This window comes from Salmo salar, chromosome ssa18 (assembly GCF_905237065.1).
Source record: "Salmo salar chromosome ssa18, Ssal_v3.1, whole genome shotgun sequence".
NCBI lineage: Eukaryota > Metazoa > Chordata > Actinopteri > Salmoniformes > Salmonidae > Salmo > Salmo salar.
In genome coordinates this window covers 67,561,599-67,585,480 of record NC_059459.1, presented here as the reverse complement: position 1 = coordinate 67,585,480, position 23,882 = coordinate 67,561,599, and the positions used below count along the sequence as shown (strand labels likewise).

The following is a 23,882-nucleotide window of genomic DNA, read 5'->3' as shown; positions in this document are numbered from 1 at the left end:
CAAAAATGTTATAAATTGAATTGCATTTTAATGAGGGAAATAAGTATTTGACCCCCTCTCAATCAGAAAGATTTCTGGCTCCCAGGTGTCTTTTATACAGGTAAGGAGCTGAGATTTGGAGCACACTCTTAAAGGGAGTGCTCCTAATCTCAGTTTGTTACCTGTATAAAAGACACCTGTCCACAGAAGCAATCAATCAATCAGATTCCAAACTCTCCACCATGGCCAAGACCAAAGAGCTCTCCAGGGATGTCAGGGACATGATTGTAGACCTACACAAGGCTGGAATGGGCTACAAGACCATCGCCAAGCAGCTTGGTGAGAAGGTGACAACAGTTGGTGCGATTATTCGCAAATGGAAGAAACACAAAAGAACTGTCAATCTCCCTCGGGCCTGGGGCTCCATGCAAGATCTCACCTCGTGGAGTTGCAATGATCATGAGAACGGTGAGGAATCAGCCCAGAACTACACGGGAGGATCTTGTCAATGATCTCAAGGCAGCTGGGACCATAGTCACCAAGAAAACAATTGGTAACACACTACGCCGTGAAGGACTGAAATCCTGCAGCGCCCGCAAGGTCCCCCTGCTCAAGAAAGCACATATACATGCCCGTCTGAAGTTTGCCAATGAACATCTGAATGATTCAGAGGACAACTGGGTGAAAGTGTTGTGGTCAGATGAGACCAAAATGGAGCTCTTTGGCATCAACTCAACTCGTTGTGTTTGGAGGAGGAGGAATGCTGCCTATGACCCCAAGAACACCATCCCCACCGTCAAACATGGAGGTGGAAACATTATGCTTTGGGGTTGTTTTTCTGCTAAGGGGACAGGACAACTTCACCGCATCAAAGGGACGATGGACGGGGCCATATACTGTCAAATCTTGGGAGAGAACCTCCTTCCCTCAGCCAGGGCATTGAAAATGGGTCGTGGATGGGTATTCCAGCATGACAATGACCCAAAACACACGGCCAAGGCAACAAAGGAGTGTCTCAAGAAGAAGCACATTAAGGTCCTGGAGTGGCCTAGCCAGTCTCCAGACCTTAATCCCATAGAAAATCTGTGGAGGGAGCTGAAGGTTCGAGTTGCCAAACGTCAGCCTCGAAACCTTAATGACTTGGAGAAGATCTGCAAAGAGGAGTGGGACAAAATCCCTCCTGAGATGTGTGCAAACCTGGTGGCCAACTACAAGAAACGTCTGACCTCTGTGATTGTCAACAAGGGTTTTGCCACCAGGTACTAAGTCATGTTTTGCAGAGGGGTCAAATACTTATTTCCCTCATTAAAATGCAATTCGATTTATAACATTTTTGACATGCGTTTTTCTGGATTTTTTTGTTGTTATTCTGTCTCTCACTGTTGAAATAAACCTACCATTACAATTATAGACTGATCCTTTCTTTGTCAGTGGGCAAACGTACAAAATCAGCAGGGGATCAAATACTTTTTTCCCTCACTGTAGCTGAGTCGATGTGCAGGGGTATGATGTAATTGAAGTAAATATGTACATATAGGTAGGGATAAAATTACTAGGGAGCAGGATAGATACTAATAGATACAGATGGAGTGTCAGATTGGAAATCATTTTGAGAAGATAAATGGTTGTAATACTGCCTAGTGGGAGAAATGAGTTACTGTATGAGATGGAAATACCAGGTGACATGGAGAGGGGAGAAAGAGTGGGAGAAGAGAGGAACAGATGTGGAACGAGGGAGAGAGAGAATGGAAAGTCTGAAAGAAGATCCACATTAGAAGCCACTAGAGTGAAGCTTGAGAAAGTTATGAACAAGTGTTTAATGGAGCGAAGATTATTACATTTCGTAAAGTTATAGAGATCAGAAATGTCTGTTAAATGGCTTCCAATCCAAACAGAGCTAGATTCTGAAGAATCTCCTGCAAGAAGGCACATAAACAGTTAAAGGATGTGGAGAAAGAAGAGAGGAGAAATAGAAAAGGGGATGGGTTAATGGGAAGAGAGGAGAGAACAGAGCAGAGATACTTGGTGAGTGGTGGTGAAGGAGGAGAAGGAGTGGGTTCTGTTAGAGACCTCATCAAAGTAACTACTTTGCAGCGAGTGAGGAAATAGGGCTGAGAGAGAGAGGGAGGTAGCGGAGGAGGAAATACTAGGGGTGAGAGAGGGAGGAATAGGGGTGTGTGAGAGAGAGGAAGGGAGCGGGGGAGGGTGGTAACAAGTTTAGACTGTTTCTTAGTATAAGTTTTAGAAAATGTTTCATATCATTTCAGCTTTACTGGACACCTCACTCTTAAATGAGAGTATACTCCCTCCCTCCCTCCCTCCCTCCCTCCCTCCCTCCCTCCCTCCCTCCCTCCCTCCCTCCCTCCTGCTGGGTTTGGGCTGGAGGCTCAGATGTTTTAAGAATTCCAGATGTCATTAATAGAACTCAGTTGGAACACTGCACTAAGAAAAGCGTGATCATTCCATCACTTTTTCCACTTCTCCATTCCCGGGGCTCATGACTCCAGCCATGTCCAAAACACCCTCCCAGGTTCAACTAGGTTCTCCTCTCTTCTCCATCCATGCCCCCTGGTAAGCTGTAAACAATAGCTTGTTAACAACAAGATGGAATGCACAGAACAGCACAGAACCAGCTCTTCATTCTGAGCTCGCTAAGCATTCCTAGGGCTCTATTCAATCTGTAATGTGATTGACAATTAAAGGCAATGTTCCCGCGGTTGCGGAGAGCGCATTCACGGGAAACGCTGCGTATGTCTGTCTGCTCAATCGGGAAATGATCTACCACGATAATTTGGCCGTAGGGATTGAATCCAGCCCCTATAGTCCTGTTTGAATAGTGTTGAGGCCAGGCTGTTATTTGTGTATGAGACAGCAGTCTGAAGGCCATTCTCTTCTCCAGTGTGTGTGTGTTGGGCCAGGAGAAAATCACTACCCAGAAGCATGTAGAAGTGAGAGTATGACACGTTTTAGAAAATATTTTTTATTTCAATTTAACGCATGAAATACAAAATGTTGAAAAATTGGCCAAAACAAAATGTATTCCCTTTTTTTATTGATATCATTATCATTATAAATATCATTACCATTATCATTGTTATTATTGTTGTTTGATTTGTGTAATAGAAGAAAAAAAAACATTAAGCACCATCAGAATTACTTATAAATAGTTTTGTTTGATTGTCTTTATGTGCCAACCAATCAATGGGAAAATAAGTGTTTCGAAAAAAAGGAAACATTTTCCAAAATCTTAAAATACCCCCTCTGTACTGTCCAAGTCCACCACTTTAATGGAAAAATGGGAGCCATTTTGATTCAATCATTGTCACGTTATAGCCTCTGTCCAGCAGGACTCAAAATGACAATGTATAAAAACAACAAACACAATTTACCAAAGGACTACACCTGGAGAACAACAATAATAATAACTATAGTCATAATAATAACAACAACATTTCTTACAATGCTGGTAACAAAACCAAAAAAGAACATGATAAGACATTAGCATTTGGAGTGGGTACTATGTGATTGAACTTCACCACTTTTCTAAGTAGTAACATTGAAACTGGCTTTATTGAGTAAAAATGGCTACTTTAATTCCATCCAAATTTGACTGCTTACTGAGACCAGGCTCTGTACTGAGGGCATGAGCAATTTTAGATATGGTTTAAACAGAGGTGTACAGAGAAACATGTACAGCAACTGGGAGGAAAAGCATTTTTTTTGGTGGATACTACAGAGGTCAAATGTCATTGTCAATGTGTATAAACGGCAGCCATCTTGGACCCTCTCTTCCTGACATGGCCTTCATTTCTGAGCCTGTCTCATTTCAACCCTGGGTAGAGAGAGCACCCTATTACATGCCCTTTGCAACAGCTATAAGACCTGATGTGGTTATCAGTGGAGGGGAGTACGGCTCATAATAATGGCTGGAACGGAGCGAATGGAATGGCATCATACACATATAAACCATGTGTTTGATACCATTCCACCGATTCCGCTTCAGCTATTACCACAAGCACGTCCTCCCCAATTAAGGTGCCACCAATCTCCTGTGGTGGCTATGTGCCACTGCAGCTGGAGCACAGGGGGGAAACAAGAGGGAGAAAGGAGGAGAGAGATGATTGTTTGTGATCATGCCTGATTTGAGAGCGAAATCAAAAATGAAACAATAAAGTATATTAAATACTGCAGGGTGAAACATTTAATTCAGACAGCGGTTCAGCTGGAGTCGTCAAGCAGATAGGAGGGAGGGAGGATTTAGGAGAGGCCGAAAAAGAAGGGGAGAAGGGATAGAATGGAGGGAGGGACATGCTAGTAGATTTATTGCAGATGGGATGTCAACTACACAGGATGTTGGTCACGATCATCATCATCTCTCTGTGTGTGTTGGGGCCTGGTCCTGATTTCTAACCCGCAGAGCTGTACATGTAAATAGGTAACATACAAATACACGTCTTTCCTAATTCAGATTCTCTCTCTCCCTCTTCTCTCTCTTATATCTCTTTCTCTCTCTCTCTCATCCTGTCTGTGGCATATACAACCCAACCAATAGACCAAACCCCAACGTCCAACCAACCAACCCCTCATTGCATTACCCCTTCTTGCTTACCACACAATCCAACTCCTTTCATCCCCCTTTCCTCCTCCTCTGTTCTCTCACCCTGTCCCTCCCTCTCCTTCTTTCTTTCAATCTTTCAATTCGTTCAGACACTTTATCTCTCTCAGTCCCTCTGCGTCATTGGTTCATTCAGTGCGTCTCTAAACCTTAGTCAGTAGAGATCTCTGGCAGTAGAGGAGACGTCGTGGCGTCCCGTACTTCCTGAAGAACAGCAGGGCTCCCAGAGTGAGGACCACGCAGACCAATAGGAGGAGAGGGATCACTACGGCCGCCACCGTGGCCCCGCCTTCTCCCTCCTCCACCTCGATGATGATGACTTCCTCCTCGCCGTCCCGCTTCTTAGGCTCCTCCCCTGCGCAGCCCATCCATTCGCTGAGCACCGACTTGGGGTAGCCCGACTCCACCCTCATGTGCTGGTTGTTGAACTTCCAGTACTTGTTGGCTTTATAGAAGTAGGTGTAGGCTGGGGGGAAAAGGGAAGTTCATACAAACACTGACTTTACTACGAGCTTCAGATATTCTGCTATATTATATACATGTTGAGGTGTTATGCTAATGTAGCCACTTCTTATCGTTCATAGAAATGCTATTTGACACTGACACAAGATAGCGTTCAAACACGCAGGCATGCAACTCTCTGTCCCGCACACACACTTACATCCTTCTTCGCTCATGATGGCAGCCTTGATGTTGTCGGGGACACCCTGCCATGTGTTGATGGGTTTGGGGTAGTCTCTGTCCACAGTCTGGGACTGCTCATTGAAACGGTAATACCTGACAGACAGAGTGAGAGAGAGGGGAAGTCAGTTATGGAGAGGGAAAGAAGAAAGAATGGGGGAAAGAGATAGGATAGGTATGGGTAGATAGATGTAAGAGAGTAGAAGAGAGTGGAGGATAGTGGATGAAGAAAGAGAGGGAGAGAGACAAACCGAGAGACAGACATAAAGACAGACTCACCCACCGACAGACAGACCGACCGACAGACATAAAGACAGACTCACCCACCGACAGACAAACCGAGAGACGGACATAAAGACAGACTCACCCACCGACAGACCGACATAAAGACAGACTCACCCACCGACAGACAGACCGACCGACAGACATAAAGACAGACTCACCCACCGACAGACAAACCGAGAGACAGACATAAAGACAGACTCACCCACCGACAGACCGACATAAAGACAGACTCACTTGGTCCCTCTGAAGTAGAATGTCTGTCCGGTAGGGGTGTAGAAGAGGGCAGCGTCCAGCTTGTCTTTGGGCAGCCCTGTACCCAGCTCCTTCAGAGTCTTCGGGTAACCCTGCTCCATACTGGACTCTGTGAACACCCAGTACTTGTCACCTAGAGGGAGGGAATAAAAAACATAACTACATACATCTGAAGTCATCTACATACTGTAAAAACAACAACAATGAATAACTACTGGACAGAACTGTTATTAATGAAAAGTAATCTTAAATAATTCAAAACTAGACCTACCCTTGAAGAACACAAATTTGCCATCGTTCCTCTCGTAGGCGGCGTTGATGTTTGGTGGCAGTCCCTTCCAGAAGTGACCGATGGGCATGGGGTAACCCTGGAGAACCTTGTTGTTCCGCACACGCCACAGCCATTTATCCTGCGCCAGAGAGACAGAGACACAGAGTTAACACAGTTCAGAGCTGTACACACACACACCATAACCCTTTTATCCTGCACCAGAGAGACAGAGACACAGAGTTAACACAGTTCAGAGCTGTACACACACACACACCATAACCACTGATCTTGTTTGCATTGTATAGTACATATACACACCTACGTTCTGGTAGTTTTGTGTCATTCAGTCCTCACTGTGTGTAAGCACATTTATGTCAACATCAATGCAATGTGTATCGGTGTGTGTTTCTGTGTCATGTGGTTTATTGTGTTCATGTCTGTGTGTATCCAACATGTCTAAGTGTGTCACTGCGTTTAAGACATACCTTGAAGACAAACATCTCCCCCCTGAGGATGGCGATGGAGTCGAAGTGTCCCTCGCAGACGTCTGGTCCGAGTCCAGGGTGGTCTGGCTTGGAGGGTCTGGTGGGGCGGGGAGGAGGGGGTGGCGCTCCGGACGACCCTGTAGTGGAACACATTCAGGACAAAATAAGGAAAGCAGAGGTAGAACTGAGGGGACTGAGCGAATTCCCAAAGTGAACAGAATGTTTTCTGAACCGAATGTGATTTGAAACGTCCTTCATGCCGTGGAATGTTGAACTAGATTAGAACTTTCTAGAATTCCTGAACCATTATAAAGAAGAGACAGTTTGTGTTGAATATTGCTGTAACAATCCAGGAACATTGTTATAACATTCCAAGAACATAGCTACGGCATTCCAACGGAACTGGGTGTTTACCATAGATTGCCTGGATGCCAAGGCGATCGTCATCAGGCAACTGGAAGTTCTCTGTGTCCATCCACTGGTAGAATGGAGCCATGATGGCAGACGGGTCGTTGGAGTGCTCTAGACCCAGGGCGTGACCCAACTCATGGACCGCCACCAGGAACACGTCATTACCTGGAGAGAGAGGGACACAAAGAGAGGGAAAGGGAAAGATACTTTTTATTATCACTATTACTACTATGTATATAACTCAATCAAGTTGTAACATTGATGCTTTGGCAATATTTAGACAATGTTTGTCATGCCAATAAAGCTATTTGAATTTGAGAGAGAGAGAGAGACACATATTTCCCTGAGATTACACAGACCCACAAAGAATTCAAAAACAAATCCAATTTTGATGAACTCCCATATCTATTGGGTGAAATACCACAGTGTGCCATCACAGCAGCAAGATTTGTGACATGTTGCCACAAGAAAAGGGCAACCAGTGAAGAACAAACACCATTGTAAATACAACCCATATCTATGTTCATTTATTTTCCCTTTCATACTTTAACTATTTGCACATCATTACAACACTGTATATAGACATAATATGACATTTGAAATGTCTTTATTCTTTTGGAACTTTTGTGTGTAATGTTTACTGTTACTTTTTGTTAATTCTTTACTGTTTGTTTCACTTTTGTTTATTATCTATTTCACAACATATGTTTCCCATGCCAATAAAGCCCCTTAAATTGAAATTGAATTGAGAGAGGAGGAACGAGCAGGTGGGAAGAGACTGTTTGAATAGAAAGTAGCACGTTCACCAAACAAAGGGCAGACGCCCTAACAGTACAGTATAATTGTGAATGAGTGTATTACGGCTCATTTCTCTGTCTCTTACCCCCTTGGTCGACGTAGCCGGTCGTCCAGGGTTCGGCGTTGTCAAAGTGTGTGTCGCCCCCTATCCCGTTCCCGGGGAAGTACGCGTGAGCCAGGAAGCCGCCCTCGCCGTCGAATGGCGTGCTGTCGCCGTGGAAACCCTCAGAGAAGGAGAGCATGATGTCAGCGTACTTGTCGACCTTGTCCCGGATGTGGCTGTAAGGGATCTCTCGGAAGCGGAGCGGGATGGCGGCCTCCCACACCTTAAACGCCCGGCGGATAGCCTCGTATGTAGCGTACTCCCCAATCTTAGGGGTGTAGTTCTGTATGCTAGGAGAGCGACCAGGAGGAAATAGATGTTAGTACATTTTAAAGGTAAAAGATATAACAACATCTTCTAAAGTGTTGTACTGGTTCTTCCTCTGCATTCTTTTGTGGAACTTTGTGCAAAACTGTTTTGATTTCAATCAGTATTCCTTTAGAATCAGATATTGGTTCATTTACATTTAGTCTACATTCCGACTAAATTACATTCAAATTAAACAAACATTTTCACAAGACTTACACAGACATTACAACCGTTGCCTAAGTGCCAGTCTGTTTGTGCCATCATACCAACTCCCTGTCACTCATTGTCATGCCAAATGTTTGGCTTGCACAATGGAGTTGGCCAGCGTACATACTGATCTGGGGACTGTGTGTTGTCGTACTAAAGCAGCGTTGTAGTCTGACCTGAATGTGACCTCTTGTTTGTCCCACTTCAGCCCCTGTACGGCGTATCTCTTCCTCCTCAGGTTGCTCTTCAGCTCAGAGCCAAACTTGTCCGGGACCCCACAACGCGGCCGCTTCATCGCCCTGGCAACGGCAAGACACACCTGTCAATCACACTCACTGTGCCATGAACTATTTCAATTCTGAGTTGTCCTGAGACTCTTTGATTCTTTTGTGCCCTACAAAACATCAAATACTATGGGGCTTTATGAGTGAGGTTGCTCCCATAAGGCGGCGCACAATTGGCCCAGCATCGTCCGGGTTTGGCCGGGGTAGGCCGTCATTGTAAATAAGAATTTGTTCTTAACTGACTTGAATAAAGTTTTTGAAATGTAATTGTATTAGCAGTGCAATTCACACAGGTCAGCAGGAGTCATTGCTCTGCTCAGCCCTCCATTTAGTGTCATCGGTACTCACTGTAGGGTGTTGATGTCGATCGAGCCGGTGACGGCGAGGCCGTAGAACCTCTGCATGGCCGTGATGGCTGTGGTGATGGACTTGGGAGAACGGATAGCCTGGACTCGGACATCCCCTGGGGGCAGGTAGCCATACTGCTGCAGCCACACCTGGGGGGTAGAGAGAGGGGCACAAGGAGGGTTAGACACTGGTGAATACAATATATGTATTTGGAGACAAAGATCGAAAACGACACTCGTATGTGGTTATATGGCATGTCTTTGACAGTATTGGCTAAACACACACATACTCTCCCTCTCCCTCTCTCTCCCTCCCCTCTCTGTGGAGTTTCCCAACATATCCATCAGCCAGAAACAACACAGAAACCAACCCATTCATGGTGATAGTCAATGATTAGCCATACAGTCATTGAAAGAGGCAGGATGTTGTTGTAAAGAATATGTCTATGTTTTGATTACTGTGTGCCGAAATGTGTGTGTGGGTGTGCCTGTTGGCCTACTCACAGTGCTAGTCTGAATGTGTGTGTGTGACAGAGAGATTGACAGGGAAAGAAAGAGAGACGGAGAGAAAGACTGTATACGTATGTGTGTGGGTGGATGGGAGCTCAGCATCCAGTGTTTGCATAAAGCAATGCCAAGCTGACTTTGAACCAAAACTGCCTTCTCCCCAGGAACACACACTGCCTTCCTTACAACAGCAAACAGACTGAAACTGGTCAGACTGAACACACACACACACACACACACACACACACACACACACACACACAAACAAAACCTCTTCTTTTTGCAAGAGTTACTAATATTCTATTTATACCATAAAAACAATCCCATCCTCACAGTCTCCTCTGCTTGATACGCTGGGAAGAATGAAAGGGAACTGAGACGTTGTTGTGGGGATGTAAGGAGAGATGAGAGAGGAGAATAGAGCCAAATAAAACACAGGAGAACCATAACAAACAGGGATGTCATTTCAGACGTGGAAGCCTAGAACTTCTTCTATCCTCTCAGTCAGAACCTGGGGGGGGGTCACTGCCAGATCCGACATGCAGAGGAAGAAAGGAGTAGCATCTAAGAAATAATATCTATGTTTCATCGGAGTGGTAGGAGAACTGCCTTTCACCGGGTGAGATCATATTTAACCAGAATGAAAAACAGACTATGGTGTTTCAGAAACATTCGACCGGAAGAGGTTGTAAATGTCGCCTCTGTCTCGCTCTCAAACACAAGATTGGTCATGCAGAGCTGCTCATGTTTCTGTTCCTAGTTCTCCAACCAAAACAGCTAGGATATGATCTTTAGCCATGGGGGAACAACAACAGCATTACATCAGACAACCTTGATCAGTGCTCAGCGCAACAGTCTCTCTATGAGAGAAAGAGGAGACAGAGAGGAGAGAGAGGGTAGACAGAGAGGAGAGAGAGAGAGGAGAGAGAGAGATGTTAACATATGTTTCCCATGACAACAAAGCCCTAAATTGAACGGAATTGAGAGAGGAGACAGAGAGAGAGGGGAGACAGAGAGAGAGAGGAGACAGAGAGAGAGGAGACAGAAGGAGAGAGGAGAGGAGGGGAGACAAAGAGAGAGAGGAGACAGAGAGAGAGGGGAGACAAAGAGAGAGAGGAGACAGAGAGAGAGGGGAGACAAAGAGAGAGAGGAGACAGAGAGAGAGAGACAGAGAGAGAGAGGAGTAGGAGAGAGAGAGGAGACAAAGAGAGAGAGAGAGTGAGAGAGAAGGAGAGAGAGAGAGCGAGAGAGAGAGAGGAGACAGAGCGGGAGACTGATCCTCAAACATAAACGTGATGGAGATGAGCCCTATGTGATGTTATAAAACATAGACAAGGATGTGTGTGTGTGTGGGTGGGTGGATCAGAAACAAGATGAGTAAATACAAGACAAGTGGGTGGGGGAGAGAGACAATATGAGTACAGGAGACTGTTGAGGGGACAATGGCTCAAAATAATGTCTGGAACGGAGCAAATGGAATGGCATCAAACACATGGAAATCATGTGGAAACCATGTGGAAACCATGTGTTTGATACCATTCCACCGATTCCGCTCCAACCATTACCACAAGCACGTCCTCCCCAGTTATGGTGCCACCAACCTCCTGTGGTGTGTGTGTGTACGTGTCTGTGTGTATGTGTGTGCTGCACAGACAGTCAGCCAGTGAGTGTCACAATCTTTACCACAAATTCAATCAGCAATTACAGAGAATTCTTCTGTCAACCCAGAAAACCTACAACCCTGACTGTCTACGCAATAGTAGTAATTTTATAGTTAGTTTGGTGAATATAGTCATTCTTACTCTTTCTTACAATGTCTCTATCTCATGTCGTTTTAGTGGAGAGGTCTTTTTAATTATCAATAGCAATTGAAATGAGGGAGTAAAAGAGAGGAGAGTAAGTGAGAAAAGGTGAGGAAACGTCTGGCTTGTACCTGGCCAGAGATATGACCACACACATCCACAGCAGCCACAGCAGAAGGTAGGCAGAGAGAGGGACAAAGAACCAGGTTCAGTTGTGGGCTGCAGAGTGAGGTAAACTCTCCTGCTCTAATCATGTCAATGCCTGCCCCTTCTTTCAGCAATGACATTTGTGATATGGTGTGTACACACAGTATTATAGCCCTTCTGGTTTTCCTCCACATTTCTTAACCTGCCTCACATTTCTTCACCACCCAAACCCCAACCTCTCTCCACGTCTGTATTTCTCTTTCCGCCCTCTCCCACAAACTCCTTCCCTCCTCTTTGCACTCTCTCTCTCTCTCTCTCTCCCTCTCCATCCCTCTCTCTCTCCATCTCTCACTCCTTGTCTCTATCTGACTGCTCCTAGTGTGTGCTCTGGCTCCACTGTGGTGACGTGTCTGGCTCTGTGAAAACACTCTCAGCTCCGTCAGGATGAAAAGTTTCCCCCACACCGAGGAGACTGCTCTCTCTCTGTCTATATCTCTCTCTCTCCCCCCAGGCACCTCTTCTGTGGAACTCTCAGCAAGCGCTGACAGTCAACGGATCTATTTAGTAGGAATTCTACGTTGCTTATTGTTGACCTTGGGGGTAAATACAAACCCATGTGGTCATAGTCTAAGGGTCCATGTGAATGCGTTTTTTGTAAACAGACGCGAGCCCATATAAGTTAGGCATTTTTTGCAGTGATGACTGTATTCTAAGGAAATGCATTTCAGCAGAGACAGGCTGTGTGACGTGTGTATATCAGATAAATAGAACCAGGAGTAGAATGATGACATAAAGTGCATTCGGGAAAGTATTCAGACCCCTTGACTTTTCCCACATTTTGTTACGTCACAGCCTTATTCTAAAATTGATGAAATCGTTTTTTCCCTTCATCAGTCTACACACAATACCCCATAATGACAAAGCAAAAGCAGGTTTTTAGACATTTTTGCAAATGTATAAAAAAAATTCAACGGACATATGACATTTACATAAGTATTCAGACCCTTTACTCAGTACTTTGTTGAAGCACATTTGGCAGTGATTACAGCCTCGAGTCTTTTTGGGTATGACGCTAAAAGCTTGGCACACCTGTATTTGGGGAGTTTCTCCCATTCAAGCTTTGTCAGGTTGGACGCGGAGAGTTGCTGCACAGCTATTTTCAGGTCTCTCCAGAGATATTCGATCTGGTTCAGGTCCAGGCTCTGGCTGGGCCACTCAAGGACATTCAAAGACTTGTCCCGAAGACACTCCTGTATTGTCTTGGCTGTGTGCTTAGGGTCGTTGTCCTGTTGGAAGGTGAACTTTCGCCCCCAGTATGAGGTCCTGAGAGCTCTGGAGTAGATTTTCATCAATGATCTCTCTGCACTTTGCTCCGTTCATCTTTCCCTCGATCCTGACTAGTCTCCCAGTCCCTGCCACTGAAAAACATCCCCACAGCATGATGCTGCCACCATCATGCTTCACCGTAGGGATGGTGCCAGGTTTCTTCCAGACGTGACACTTGGCATTCAGGCCAAAGAGTTCAATCTTGGTTTCATCAGACCAGAGAATCTTGTTTCTCATCTGAGAGTCTTTAGGTGCCTTATGTGCTTTTTACTGAGGAGTGTTCCGTCTGGCCACTCTACCATAAAGGCCTGATTAGTGGAGTGCTGCAGAGATGGTTGTCCTTCTGGAAGATTCTCCCATCTCCACAGAGGAACTCTAGAGCTCTGTCCGAGTGACCATCGGGTTCTTGGTCACCTCCCTGACCAAGGCCCTTCTCCCGATTGCTCAGTTTGGCCGGGCGGCCAGCTATAGGAAGAGTCTTGGTGGTTCCAAACTTCTTCCATTTAAGAATGATGGAGGCCACTGTGTTCTTGGGAACCTTCAATAATGCAGATTTTTTTTGGTAACCTTCCCCAAATCTGTGCCTCGCCACAATCCTGTCTCGGGGGTTTTACGGACAATTCCTTCAACTTCATGGCTTCGGTTTTTCTGACATGCACTGTCAACCGTGGGACCTTATATAGACAGGTGTGTGCCTTTCCAAATCATGTCCAATCAATTGAATTTACAACAGGTGGACTCCAATCAAGTTGTAGAAACATCTCAAGGATGATCAATGGAAACAGGATGCACCTGAGCTGTAACGTAACAAAATGTGGAAAAAGTCAAGGGTTCTGAATACTTTCCGAAGGCACTGTATGTGACAGATAGATTTGGTCCAATATTAGTAACAAAGTCAGCCATGAACTTAAACCAGCAGGAAGTTCCAGGAACAGCAGATCATGACTAATAATGTCCTACAACATGAAATGACGGTGGGATCAGGTGCAACTATTGGTCAGACAGTCATGAGACTGCTAAGACACCCTGAGGATAAAGTGGCCTGATAACATACTAGTAGCTAGGCATTACTGTTTGATAATAGTCATAGAAATAATAACAGATCGATAACACTGTGACTGCAACAACATATTCAATTGAAAGTTTGTGTTGACAAAGAGATGGTTCAGTTGGGTTTACACACAGTTGGGTTTATAAACATGCATGGTATTCACTTAGTTACGTACTAATGCAGGGGTTCTCAAACTGTTCTTGCCCTGGGATCTCCGCTCAGGCAAACTGGCGCCCCAGAGACCCCCATCAAATGTTAGCAAAAAAAACCAGAATATCTTGTCTTATCATCAGGTGAATGATAATGGCAAGTAAAAGTCATCATATTGTTTCACCTCCCCAGTTCTTTGGAAGAGGATAAACTACATATATTAGTATAAACTGTAATATATATAAGTATAGCCTATAAATTGAAAGGTTAAGGTACTGTATCTCGGTGGAGGAGAGAACATTTTTCTGCAATTCTACACATTTTTCAATTGAGCTGAGAGAATATTTTGCAGATTTAAAGCCAATTTACTGCAATTCCATGCATTTTGCCATGGTTAATGCTGTGCTCCTCTGCTCAAACATTACAACTAAATCAATGGGCATGTGGCCTGAATGACTGGGAGAATACTTCTCAAAGATGATGTTATTTAAAAATGTATATAGTTCAATATCGATTCTGCAAGCTTCCTACCTGGATTTGGTCATTTAAATGTACACTGAAACTGTTTTTCCATCCCGAACATTACCAGATGGCCCGCCTAAGACTTTTCTATCCAGAAAAAAAACTCTAATTAGCTCCAATGACTGTAATTTCCTCTACATTAAAGGGATAGTTTGAGATTTTGTCAGTTAAGCCATTTATCAACTTCCCCAGAGTTGGATGAACAGGAACAGCCAGCATTCTAACTGTTCCTCTAGACTAGTGAGGTAGTTAGCATTGGCTCGTGACACTACCTCTAACTTCCTTCATACTGGACACAGAGACATAAACATTGTATCCACAACAGTATTCTGTTGTAGCCAGCGATTTCCATAAAAATACATATTTCTCACATTAAAAAAAAGTGTAACAATTTTTTTAAATAAAAATGATCACGGACGCCCTGCAGTATCCCAGTTTGAAAACCCCTGTATTAATTTGTTTATATAAGCTCCATACCGACCTCTACCATAATACATCTAGCAACTCTGCCAAGTGTGAAGGTATTAGATATAGTGCAGATATTTGGGTTTCAAGCAATCTGCTAAAACAGAAGCAGTCTTCAGCCCTCTCAGTCCACACGTCTTTTATAGTGGATCTGGTTTTCCTCAGGCTGAGGAAGTAGTGGTATATTTTTCCTGTCCCTCGTCTTTAATCCCTCAGGCTGAGAGTGGAAGAGTGACTAAAAAGGAAAGGAAGAAATGTCAAAGGAAATGTTGAAAGGGATTAACGTACAGAATGACAAAAAAGAGGGGAGAAAAGACACGGATAGGGGACAGAAGCGTTAAAGCGGAATCTAAAATTGAGGGAGACAGAGTAGAGACTGAGTCAGTTGTTCCCCTCGGACGGTGCCAACGGAAGAAGAAGAAAAAAACAGAGACCAGAGTTTGGTCATAAGCGAGTTTGGAGTCTGAGACACACATTAGACTGCCTGACCTCCTAGCGTGGCAACCCACATCTCTCACCCACTTACACCGACACAGGCGATACATGCTAACGCTAACTAAAGTACTGTTGCTGTGTATATAGGCTTAACACAATGCAGAACACCTGCATGCTTTGTTAAAGGACATGATAATACACTTGGCTACTCTAACCCCTTCAAGTATGCTGAGCAAGCACAGCCAACACTGGGTAGTAGTGTGCATGTGGCTCCAGTCTGCACAGTCGAACCAAACCCAACAAAGATGTTCTATACCTATTATTGAACATATCACAAGTTCAATTTGTGAGCCTCCAATGTCCTAACTTGGGTTCATACATGTAATTAATCAACTGGGCCACGATGGCTAAATCCTAATATGTCTACTGTTATACAAATAATGAGCGGTTCGAGCAGGGCAGAGGTGTTTTTAGGATTTCCACACATGGGGACATTTTTTTTTTTTGTAGGGTCTGAGAAAAAAAATCTGCCTTTTAAAAACGCATTTCATGCAATTTGACCTCATTTAGATGACAAGAAGACATTAGCTTAATCTTTTTTTAGTACCACACAAATGAACGAAATGAGTGGCTACTCTGACCTGCAAACTGAGATCAATCTGGTCTTGAATTCAAACAAACAATAGCCCAGGCCACTGAATCGACTCACATATTTTACAATATTAGGATGAAATATATATACAGTATATATATATATCATAGGCTACAGTAGGCTACTAAATAGAATTTCCAGTGGCACACTGACGCACCTAATGATGAAGATGAAGCCATAGATTACTCACGGTGATGGCCGATGCGCTCGTCTTGGCAATAGCCTATCTCAAGATGAGATACTTGATTGTTGTTGAGACATTGTTTTTCTTCTATTGGTTCTACAGATAGATTAGTCTTCTTTTTTTCGCTCATATATTTTGAAATCTGCAAAAGGCAAACCAACCATACTTTCTTCTGTTTCATTCCTGTGTACACAGTTAGTATTATTCTTTATTTCCTCTCTTCCTCTCAATCACAAAAATATAATCCATAGATGGTAGTTCCCATTAAAGTCAGGACTGGCATCCATTGTTAGTGTACCCATGAGTTTAACAGTCAAATTACCTGGGTAAGAGGTTACAAAACCCTTCTATGGATTATATTTCTATGGCCACAATGCAACAAGCTGTATATTTGGTGTGCATGCTGCCCAAACTGCTGCCTTCCCGACTGTAGGCATATCTGTAATTGCCAAAATAAAGGAAACACTTGAGTAAACGGGAATAAAGAATATATGTTATGGTGTGGGGTGCATTTACCTGGCATGGTTTAGGTCCACTTGTAGAATCTATGCCAAGGCGCATTGAAGCTGTTCTGGCAGCTTGTGGTGGCCCAACAACACCCTTTTAAGACGCTTTATGTTAGTGTTTCCTTTATTTGGGCAGATACCTGTATGCGCTTGTGATAAAAACGTAATCCTGTTTTTTTTTGTTTTTACTATTCATCCTCTGTGGCTAAATGATGTTCTCGGTTGTATTTTGAACATTGAGAGTGGGCTCCTGTGTTTGGATAAAAAAAATATAATAACAAAAAAAATGACGTAATATATTTATCTATTTTCTTGCCTCTTGGGCCCAGCCCCGGACTCACACAACTGACCAGTCACATTTATTTATTATGCAGTTTATTTTTTATTAATCCGTTACCCAATCAAAGCAGGCCCTCCCATTTACCCATGTGGGCCCCTTAAATCAAATCAAATGTATTTATAAAGCCCTTTTTACATATGCAGATGTGACAAAGTTCTTTCCTCCCCCATCTGACGATTAGCAGAACGGCAGCAGGTAGCAGCAGGCTGTCTACACTCATTGAGAGCGGGCTCCTGAGTCCATCTGTGGTTGGCGGTTGCAGTAAAAAAAATGTATAAAATATATACTACATATCAAAGAGCGCGTCCTCGCGCTAGCTTGGGACTCAACGTCTTGTAGGAACCCGCTCACCGGCCAAGCACACGCACTGTTGTGGATGCAAGGTCTGATCACTTCTGACACCAATGTAATGAAACGGGCAGGGAGCAGGTCTTGAACCCTCGACCTTCTAGCCCAAAGTCCAGCGCGCTATCGATTGTGCCGCAAAAGCATGCTCGTGTGGCAGAGTAGATATCCGCGCTTATAAGCCCAGGGTCGTTACAATATATTATATATACTGTATATATTACATATATACTACATATATTTCCTTTATTATTAGTATTATTATTATAAACATTTAAAAAATAGGATTATTATAGATTTTTTGGTTGTTGCTTCCTCTAGGGCCCCCCACGGGCATGGCCCCAGGGGTTTCAGCCCCGGTAAGCCCCTGCATTAATCCGGCCCTGGGTTCTAGGATGGAAACTGCAGCGATAGTACTTGAGTGGAATGGATAAACACACCATCTCTCCATAGACATTGATCGGGTTGGTTTGTTTCCCATGTGGCAGATCAGATTAACTGAATATTGTCCTCCCTGAACATTTTTAAGTGACAGCGAGCACTTGTATGAGCAGCATGCACCAGCACTTCACCAAAGGTGTCCAACAGCGTGCTGCAACCGTACAAAAACAACCAAGACTCCTCAGGACCCAGTGGGAGAGCCCAAGCCCAACCATAGAATGACTAGAACAGAAATTCCCATTCACGTGAATGTTGTGATGGGTGAACCGGTGGTAGACATATTGAATGTACACATACTGTCTAATTGCTGAGCTCTGAGAGTATATTTCCGTTCTAGGATTTATATTTCCATGGGCCCAACCCATATGGGATTTGTCCCCTCATGACCTCCTCCCTCCCTGTGATGCTAAGACACGCTAGTCACCTTGCCTCCAGATGTCTGCTGTTATGGTGTTTGAAGAGAACTTCAAGGACTTTCAGATTCAGACAGATATGTTGTGAAGATCTGTGGAACGGATCATCTCGTTTGCATTCCTTTCCACTTCCTTTGGCTAAAATAAAGTCCAACCAGCAATTTAATAAAAGTGAGACAGGGTGTTTTTTTTGTTGTGAATAAACACAAATATAACTAAATAAAGGAAACCTCTATTGAGTTTATAGTATATCATTAAGACAAAATGATTCACAAAGTGAAGTTGGGCCTATATTTTGTTCCTTTTGGGCCTAAATTTTGTTCCATTGGGCCTATATTTTGTTCCATTGGGCCTATATTTTGTTCCATCGGGCCTATATTTTGTTCCATTGTGCCTACATTTTGCCTGATCTTAAGATAGCCCTATGACTGTGAATATTTGCTCATCCAGTCTCCTCACTCATCACAGCTTCAAGTTAAATTGTAGGCTTAGCCTCCATGGCCTATCAAGTTGGATCAGGCGGCAGTGAATCCAGACTAAAATCCATGAAAGGAATGTCTGAAAATGTCACTCCTACTTAGTTGTCTTTGTTTTTATACCGTTAATCGTTATCTTGTAGGCATAAAATCAGAGTGCAAACTACAGGGAGCCCAGGGGGGTCTCAGACCCCCTGAATGAGACATGAGTCCCCCTAAATGCAACAAAGGCAAACTATTTTAACCTTTCTCCTATTTGTTTAATAAGCAATTTGTACTGCTAAAGTGGTAAGTATTAAAATAAAAGCTTATTCCAAATTAAACGAACACTCCCACCTCTGTGTCATGAAAAGAAAATTCCCCATGTGGCTGCACTTGTCATCCCGGGACAGTCACGTACCTCAGCCCCTTTTCAGGTGTCCAAACTTTTCTTTCTACATAATGGTCCTTTTGTCAGCAAGACACGTCAATTCATTTAGGCTGCAAGAGTGCAGACCCAATGGCAATCGCTGAATGGCATTCCACTTTTTGGTGTTTTATTCATCAAATGACGCGACTGCACAGAGCACGAACATGAGCAGGTCGCCTACTTTTTGAAAGGATTTGTTTGGCAAAATAAGATGACGACATCTTGACTGGTTGGGTTCATGCTAAATTAAAAGGTAACACATATTTGCACCGTTAAATGACATGTTTTTACTATTATTAAAACACATGAAGTCCCATGAAAAAAATGGAGACCCCCCCGAATGTCACAGTATAAGTCGCACTCTGCATAAAATGAACATCCCGTCTGTGCTTTCAACCTGATCTATTACCTATTCCTATTCGTCACTCTCTGTCATTTTATGAAAGTCATCCATTCATTTCCCGTTCTTCATCTCTCCCACATAACAGACATCATTGCTTTAATCATAGGTTACTGTTACATACAGGTGATGTAATAGTGAAACTGGTAATTAGTGATAATCCCATCTTTCATCATGCCTGCTATGGGAGCATATGAGCGGAGTAGGTAGAGGTTTCCCCTAACTGCTGTTCCAGGTTCAGATCTTGCAATATATTCATTATGGCATTCTTTGGGATTTGGGGAATCTGATTGTGTGGTAAGGGGCATCTTCTGCCTACTCCCATAGGAGCATGGGCACATTTGATGGGCCTTCAAGAGACATTATGGGTAGGATTTGGGATGGGTTAACTGATCCTAGATCTGTCATGGACCCGACACCAACATTTGCAGTCTTATTGTGACACTGTGTACGCTTTATTACTATCTCAGTGCTGTGTGTGCAGCTGTTACACTATTATTACAATGCTATAGATCATAGCTGTGGTATTTCGTCTCTCAGGCATTTCTGACTGACAGTGCAATGATTGACCATATCTGGCTGACTCAGTGGTACCTCATTCCCTAAAAGTAGTGCACTTTAGAATAGGGTACCATTTCGGACATCCATCATGTCTGGCTGACTAAGACTGCAGCTGTTTGTGGTTACTGAGTCCGAACCTGAGTTCCTCCAAGCATCCTGTCTATCTTAATAAGAACGAGCTCTATATGTAGACCAGGCCTGTATTGAGAAAGACTGGAGCAATGCATGAGCACCATTGGATACCGTTGACTTGGACATTGGCTATTGCAGTCATGGCTAACGATGGTTATTCTTGATGGGTTGGGTTATATGCTAAAGTACTCTGGGATGGATAGAGAGTTCTGGAATGCCCGAGGAGGACAGATATAGAATTACCCCAGGCTAGAGACGTCATGACAGGGACCTAATCATTTTGAAGGTACACTATGACACAGTAGAGGGACAAAATGTAGTGTTTATGTTAGTAGTGGCACATCAGTTACAAAGGGTATGGGGCATGTTGCTCCGGACAGTACCTGCTAAAACAGAGAACAGCTTCCTCTCCAGCCTCCTCTCTACCACAACTCAGTACAGATGAAATCCATTACCCTAACACACACACACACACACACACACACACACACACACACACACACACAGACACACACGGACACACACACACAGACACACAGACACACACACACACACAGACACACACAGACAGACACACGCAAGCCCCAGTTTCTTAGTATAAAGCAGTTGACTTGAGTTTTCACAACTCCGTACTCCATTTTCCATCCCTTTTTCTACTGAACTGGACACATGGCCTCTCACCCTTTGATGCTACTGCTAAGATATACTTTATTAGTCCACGTGAGATGGAAATGTGTCTCCCGAAACACACACCGGGGGTTAATTTCATTGCTCAAGGGAACATCAGCGCTAGGTGGCCCCTAATATTGATGCCAGCAACCCCCTGGTTACCAGCTCAATCCGCGCCACATCCCCCCCTTCAGCACTGGGATTCAAACAACCCTCCGGTTGCTGGCCGCATTCTCTAACCTCGAGGCTACCGCTGTCACCTTTTCATTTGTATTTTTTACTACCCTCAGTTGAGAAGAGGTCAACCATCATGAAAAACAAAGAAGAACATTGAGTCAATTATACGGACTAGCACAGACACAAGAGACGACAGTAGGCCTATAACACACACTATAAACCTTAACCAAAGTATCTTTAAAAGTATCTTATTATACTAGTTAAATAGTTTGTTTTAATGGTGTTTCTAAGTGTCTGCATATCTCCAAAATGACTTACCTCTGCTTTTACTTCGTATTCCGTTGATACAACTCCAAAGAACAGTCCGCACGCCAGCGTCAGGACCTGGACCACATTTTCGAGCCGGGGCAACATTCCTCTGTATGTGCGAGTTACCCAAAAAAACAGTCGATAAAGATCTTCACAACCGGACAGCTTCTATTGGCTTTCCACGTTTTTATCAATTATAATCCTTAACGATGACCTTTAAAAACAATACAAAATATTGTACTTTAATCTGTTGTCATGGATACTTTCTTGCCACACTTCAAGTTCTGCACAACAAATATTTTGTGGTAACAACAATCATAACTAAATGTAAAAAAACAAAAGCATCCTACAAGTCTATCCAAAAACTCAAGTCCTGATGTTGGGGGGGTGGAGTTGGGATCGTTGCGATCTCAGTGCTTCATAGTTCCTCTCTCCTTTGTCTTCACAAGTTTCTTTCTTTCTTTCTCACTGTGTGACTATTAAGACGTCGCTCTCTGACGCGTGGACGAGGTTGGTCAATGCGCTCAGCGGAGAGAGAGACAGAGAGAGAGACAGAGAGCGAAGAACTACAGCAGCGTCGACAGCTGTGTTTTTACCTCACTGAAGTGGGCGTCACATCTGGAAGAGGGAGGAACTTCCTCTCTCAATTCAATTTCAATTCAATTTAAGGGTTTTATTGGCATGGGAAACATATGTTTACATTGCCAAAGCAAGTGAAATAGATAATAAACAAAAGTTAAGTGAACAATACAAAATTAACAGTAAACATCACCCTTGCAAAAGTTTCAAAATAATAAAGACTTTTCAAATGTCATATTATGAATATATACTGAGTTATAATGATAGTTAAAGTATAAAAGGGAAAATAAATGAACATAAATATAGGTTGTATTTACAGTGGTGTTTGTTCTTCAGTGGTTGCCCTTTTCTTGTTGCAACAGGTCACATCTTGCTGCTATGATGGCACACTGTGGTATTTCACCCAATAAATATGGGAGTTTATCAAAATTGGACTTGTGGGTCTGTGGAAATCTGTGTCTCTGATATGGTCATTTGGCAGGAGGTTAGGAAGTGCAGCTCAGTTTCCACCTCATTTTGTGGTCAGTGTGCACATAGCCTGTCTTCTCTTGAAAGCCAGGTCTGCCTTCGGCAGCCTTTCTCAATAGCAAGGCTATGCTCACTGAGTCTGTACATAGTCAAAGATGTGCTTAATTTTGGGTCAGTCATAGTGGTCAGGTATTCTGCCACGGTGTACTCTCTATTTAGGGCCAAATAGCATTCCAGTTTGTTCTGTTTTTTGTTAAGTTCTTTCCAGTGTGTCAAGTAATTATCTTTTAGTTTTTTCATGATTTGGTTGGGTCTAATTGTGTTGCTGTCCTGGGGCTCTGTGGGGTCTGTTTGTGTTTATGAACAGAGCCCCAGGACCAGCATTCTTAGGGGGCTCTTCTCCAGGTTTATTTCTCTGTAGGAGATGGCTTTGTTATGGAAGATTTGGGAATTGCTTACATTTAGGTGGTTGAAGAATTTAACGTCTCTTCTCTGGATTTTGATAATTAGCGGGTTTCGGCCTAATTCTGCTCTGCATGCATTATTTGGTGTTTTACGTTGTACACAGAGGATGTTTTTGCAGAATTCTGCATGCAGTCTCAGTTTGGTGTTTGTCCCATTTTGTGAATTCTTGGTTGGTGAGCGGACACCAGACCTCACAACCATAAAGGGCAATGGGTTCCTTAAATAACTGATTAGAGTATTTTTTTGCCAGATCCTAATTGGTATGTCGAATTTTATGTTCCTTTTGATGGCATAGAAGGCCCTTCTCTCTCAGATCATTCACAGCTTTGTGGAAGTTACCTGTGGCGCTGATGTTTAGGCCGAGGTATGTATAGTTGTTTGTGTGCTCTAGGGCTACAGTGTCTAGATGGAATTTGTATTCGTGGTCCAGGCAACTGGACCTTTTTTGGAACACCATTATTTTTGTCTTACTGAGATTTACTGTCAGGGCCCAGGTCTGACAGAATCTGTGCTGAAGATCCAGGTGCTGCTGTAGGCCATCCATGTTCTAGTGCCCTCACCAATTCGTTGATGTATATGTTGAAGAGGGTGGGGCTTAAGCTGCATCCCTGTCTCACCCCCCCGGCCTGTGGAAAGAAATGTGTGTGTTTTTTGCAATTTTAACCACACACTTGTTGTTTGTGTACATGGATTTTATAATGTCATATGTATATCCCCCAACACCACTTTCCATCAATTTGTATAGCAGGCCCTCATGCCAAATTGAGTCGAAAGCTTTTTTGAAATCAACAAGGTATGAGAAGACTTTGCCTTTGATTTGGTTTGTTTGTTCGTCAATTAGGGTGTGCAGGGCGAATACGTGGTCTGTCGTAATGCAATTTGGTAAAAAGCCAATTTGACATTTGTACGAGTCTGCTGTTAATG

General features: G+C 43.6%; 1 protein-coding gene across 2 annotated transcripts; it reads right to left on the bottom strand.

Moving 5' to 3' along the window:
* Nucleotides 1-2,943: 2,943 nt before the first annotated feature.
* Nucleotides 2,944-22,051, bottom strand: LOC106577791 (matrix metalloproteinase-14). Of its 2 annotated transcripts, none has more exons than XM_014156132.2 (11): nucleotides 21,797-22,051; nucleotides 21,456-21,660; nucleotides 9,029-9,177; nucleotides 8,573-8,695; nucleotides 7,863-8,170; nucleotides 6,983-7,144; nucleotides 6,569-6,705; nucleotides 6,084-6,222; nucleotides 5,795-5,945; nucleotides 5,256-5,371; nucleotides 2,944-5,060 (listed from the first exon to the last, which is right to left on the bottom strand). In XM_014156132.2, exons 2-11 carry the CDS (start codon nucleotides 21,549-21,551, stop codon nucleotides 4,738-4,740), a joined length of 1,704 nt encoding a protein of 567 aa, XP_014011607.1. In that variant the 5' UTR covers nucleotides 21,552-21,660; nucleotides 21,797-22,051; the 3' UTR covers nucleotides 2,944-4,737. The 2 variants fall into 2 exon arrangements, with proteins under 2 accessions (XP_014011607.1, XP_014011608.1); XM_014156133.2 differs by having other exon boundaries at nucleotides 21,456-21,555; nucleotides 21,797-22,048.
* Nucleotides 22,052-23,882: the final 1,831 nt, after the last annotated feature.

Bases quoted from the DNA above. Each gene is read 5' to 3' on its own strand.
- LOC106577791 (XM_014156132.2), bottom strand. From the start codon at position 21,551: ATGTTGCCCCGGCTCGAAAATGTGGTCCAGGTCCTGACGCTGGCGTGC. The intron at 7,145-7,862 runs GTAAGAGACAGA...CTCTCTCTCCAG, and splicing joins CGGCTACGTCGACCAAGGGG to GTAATGACGTGTTCCTGGTG. The intron at 6,223-6,568 runs GTATGTCTTAAA...TCTCTGGCGCAG, and splicing joins GGGAGATGTTTGTCTTCAAG to GATAAATGGCTGTGGCGTGT.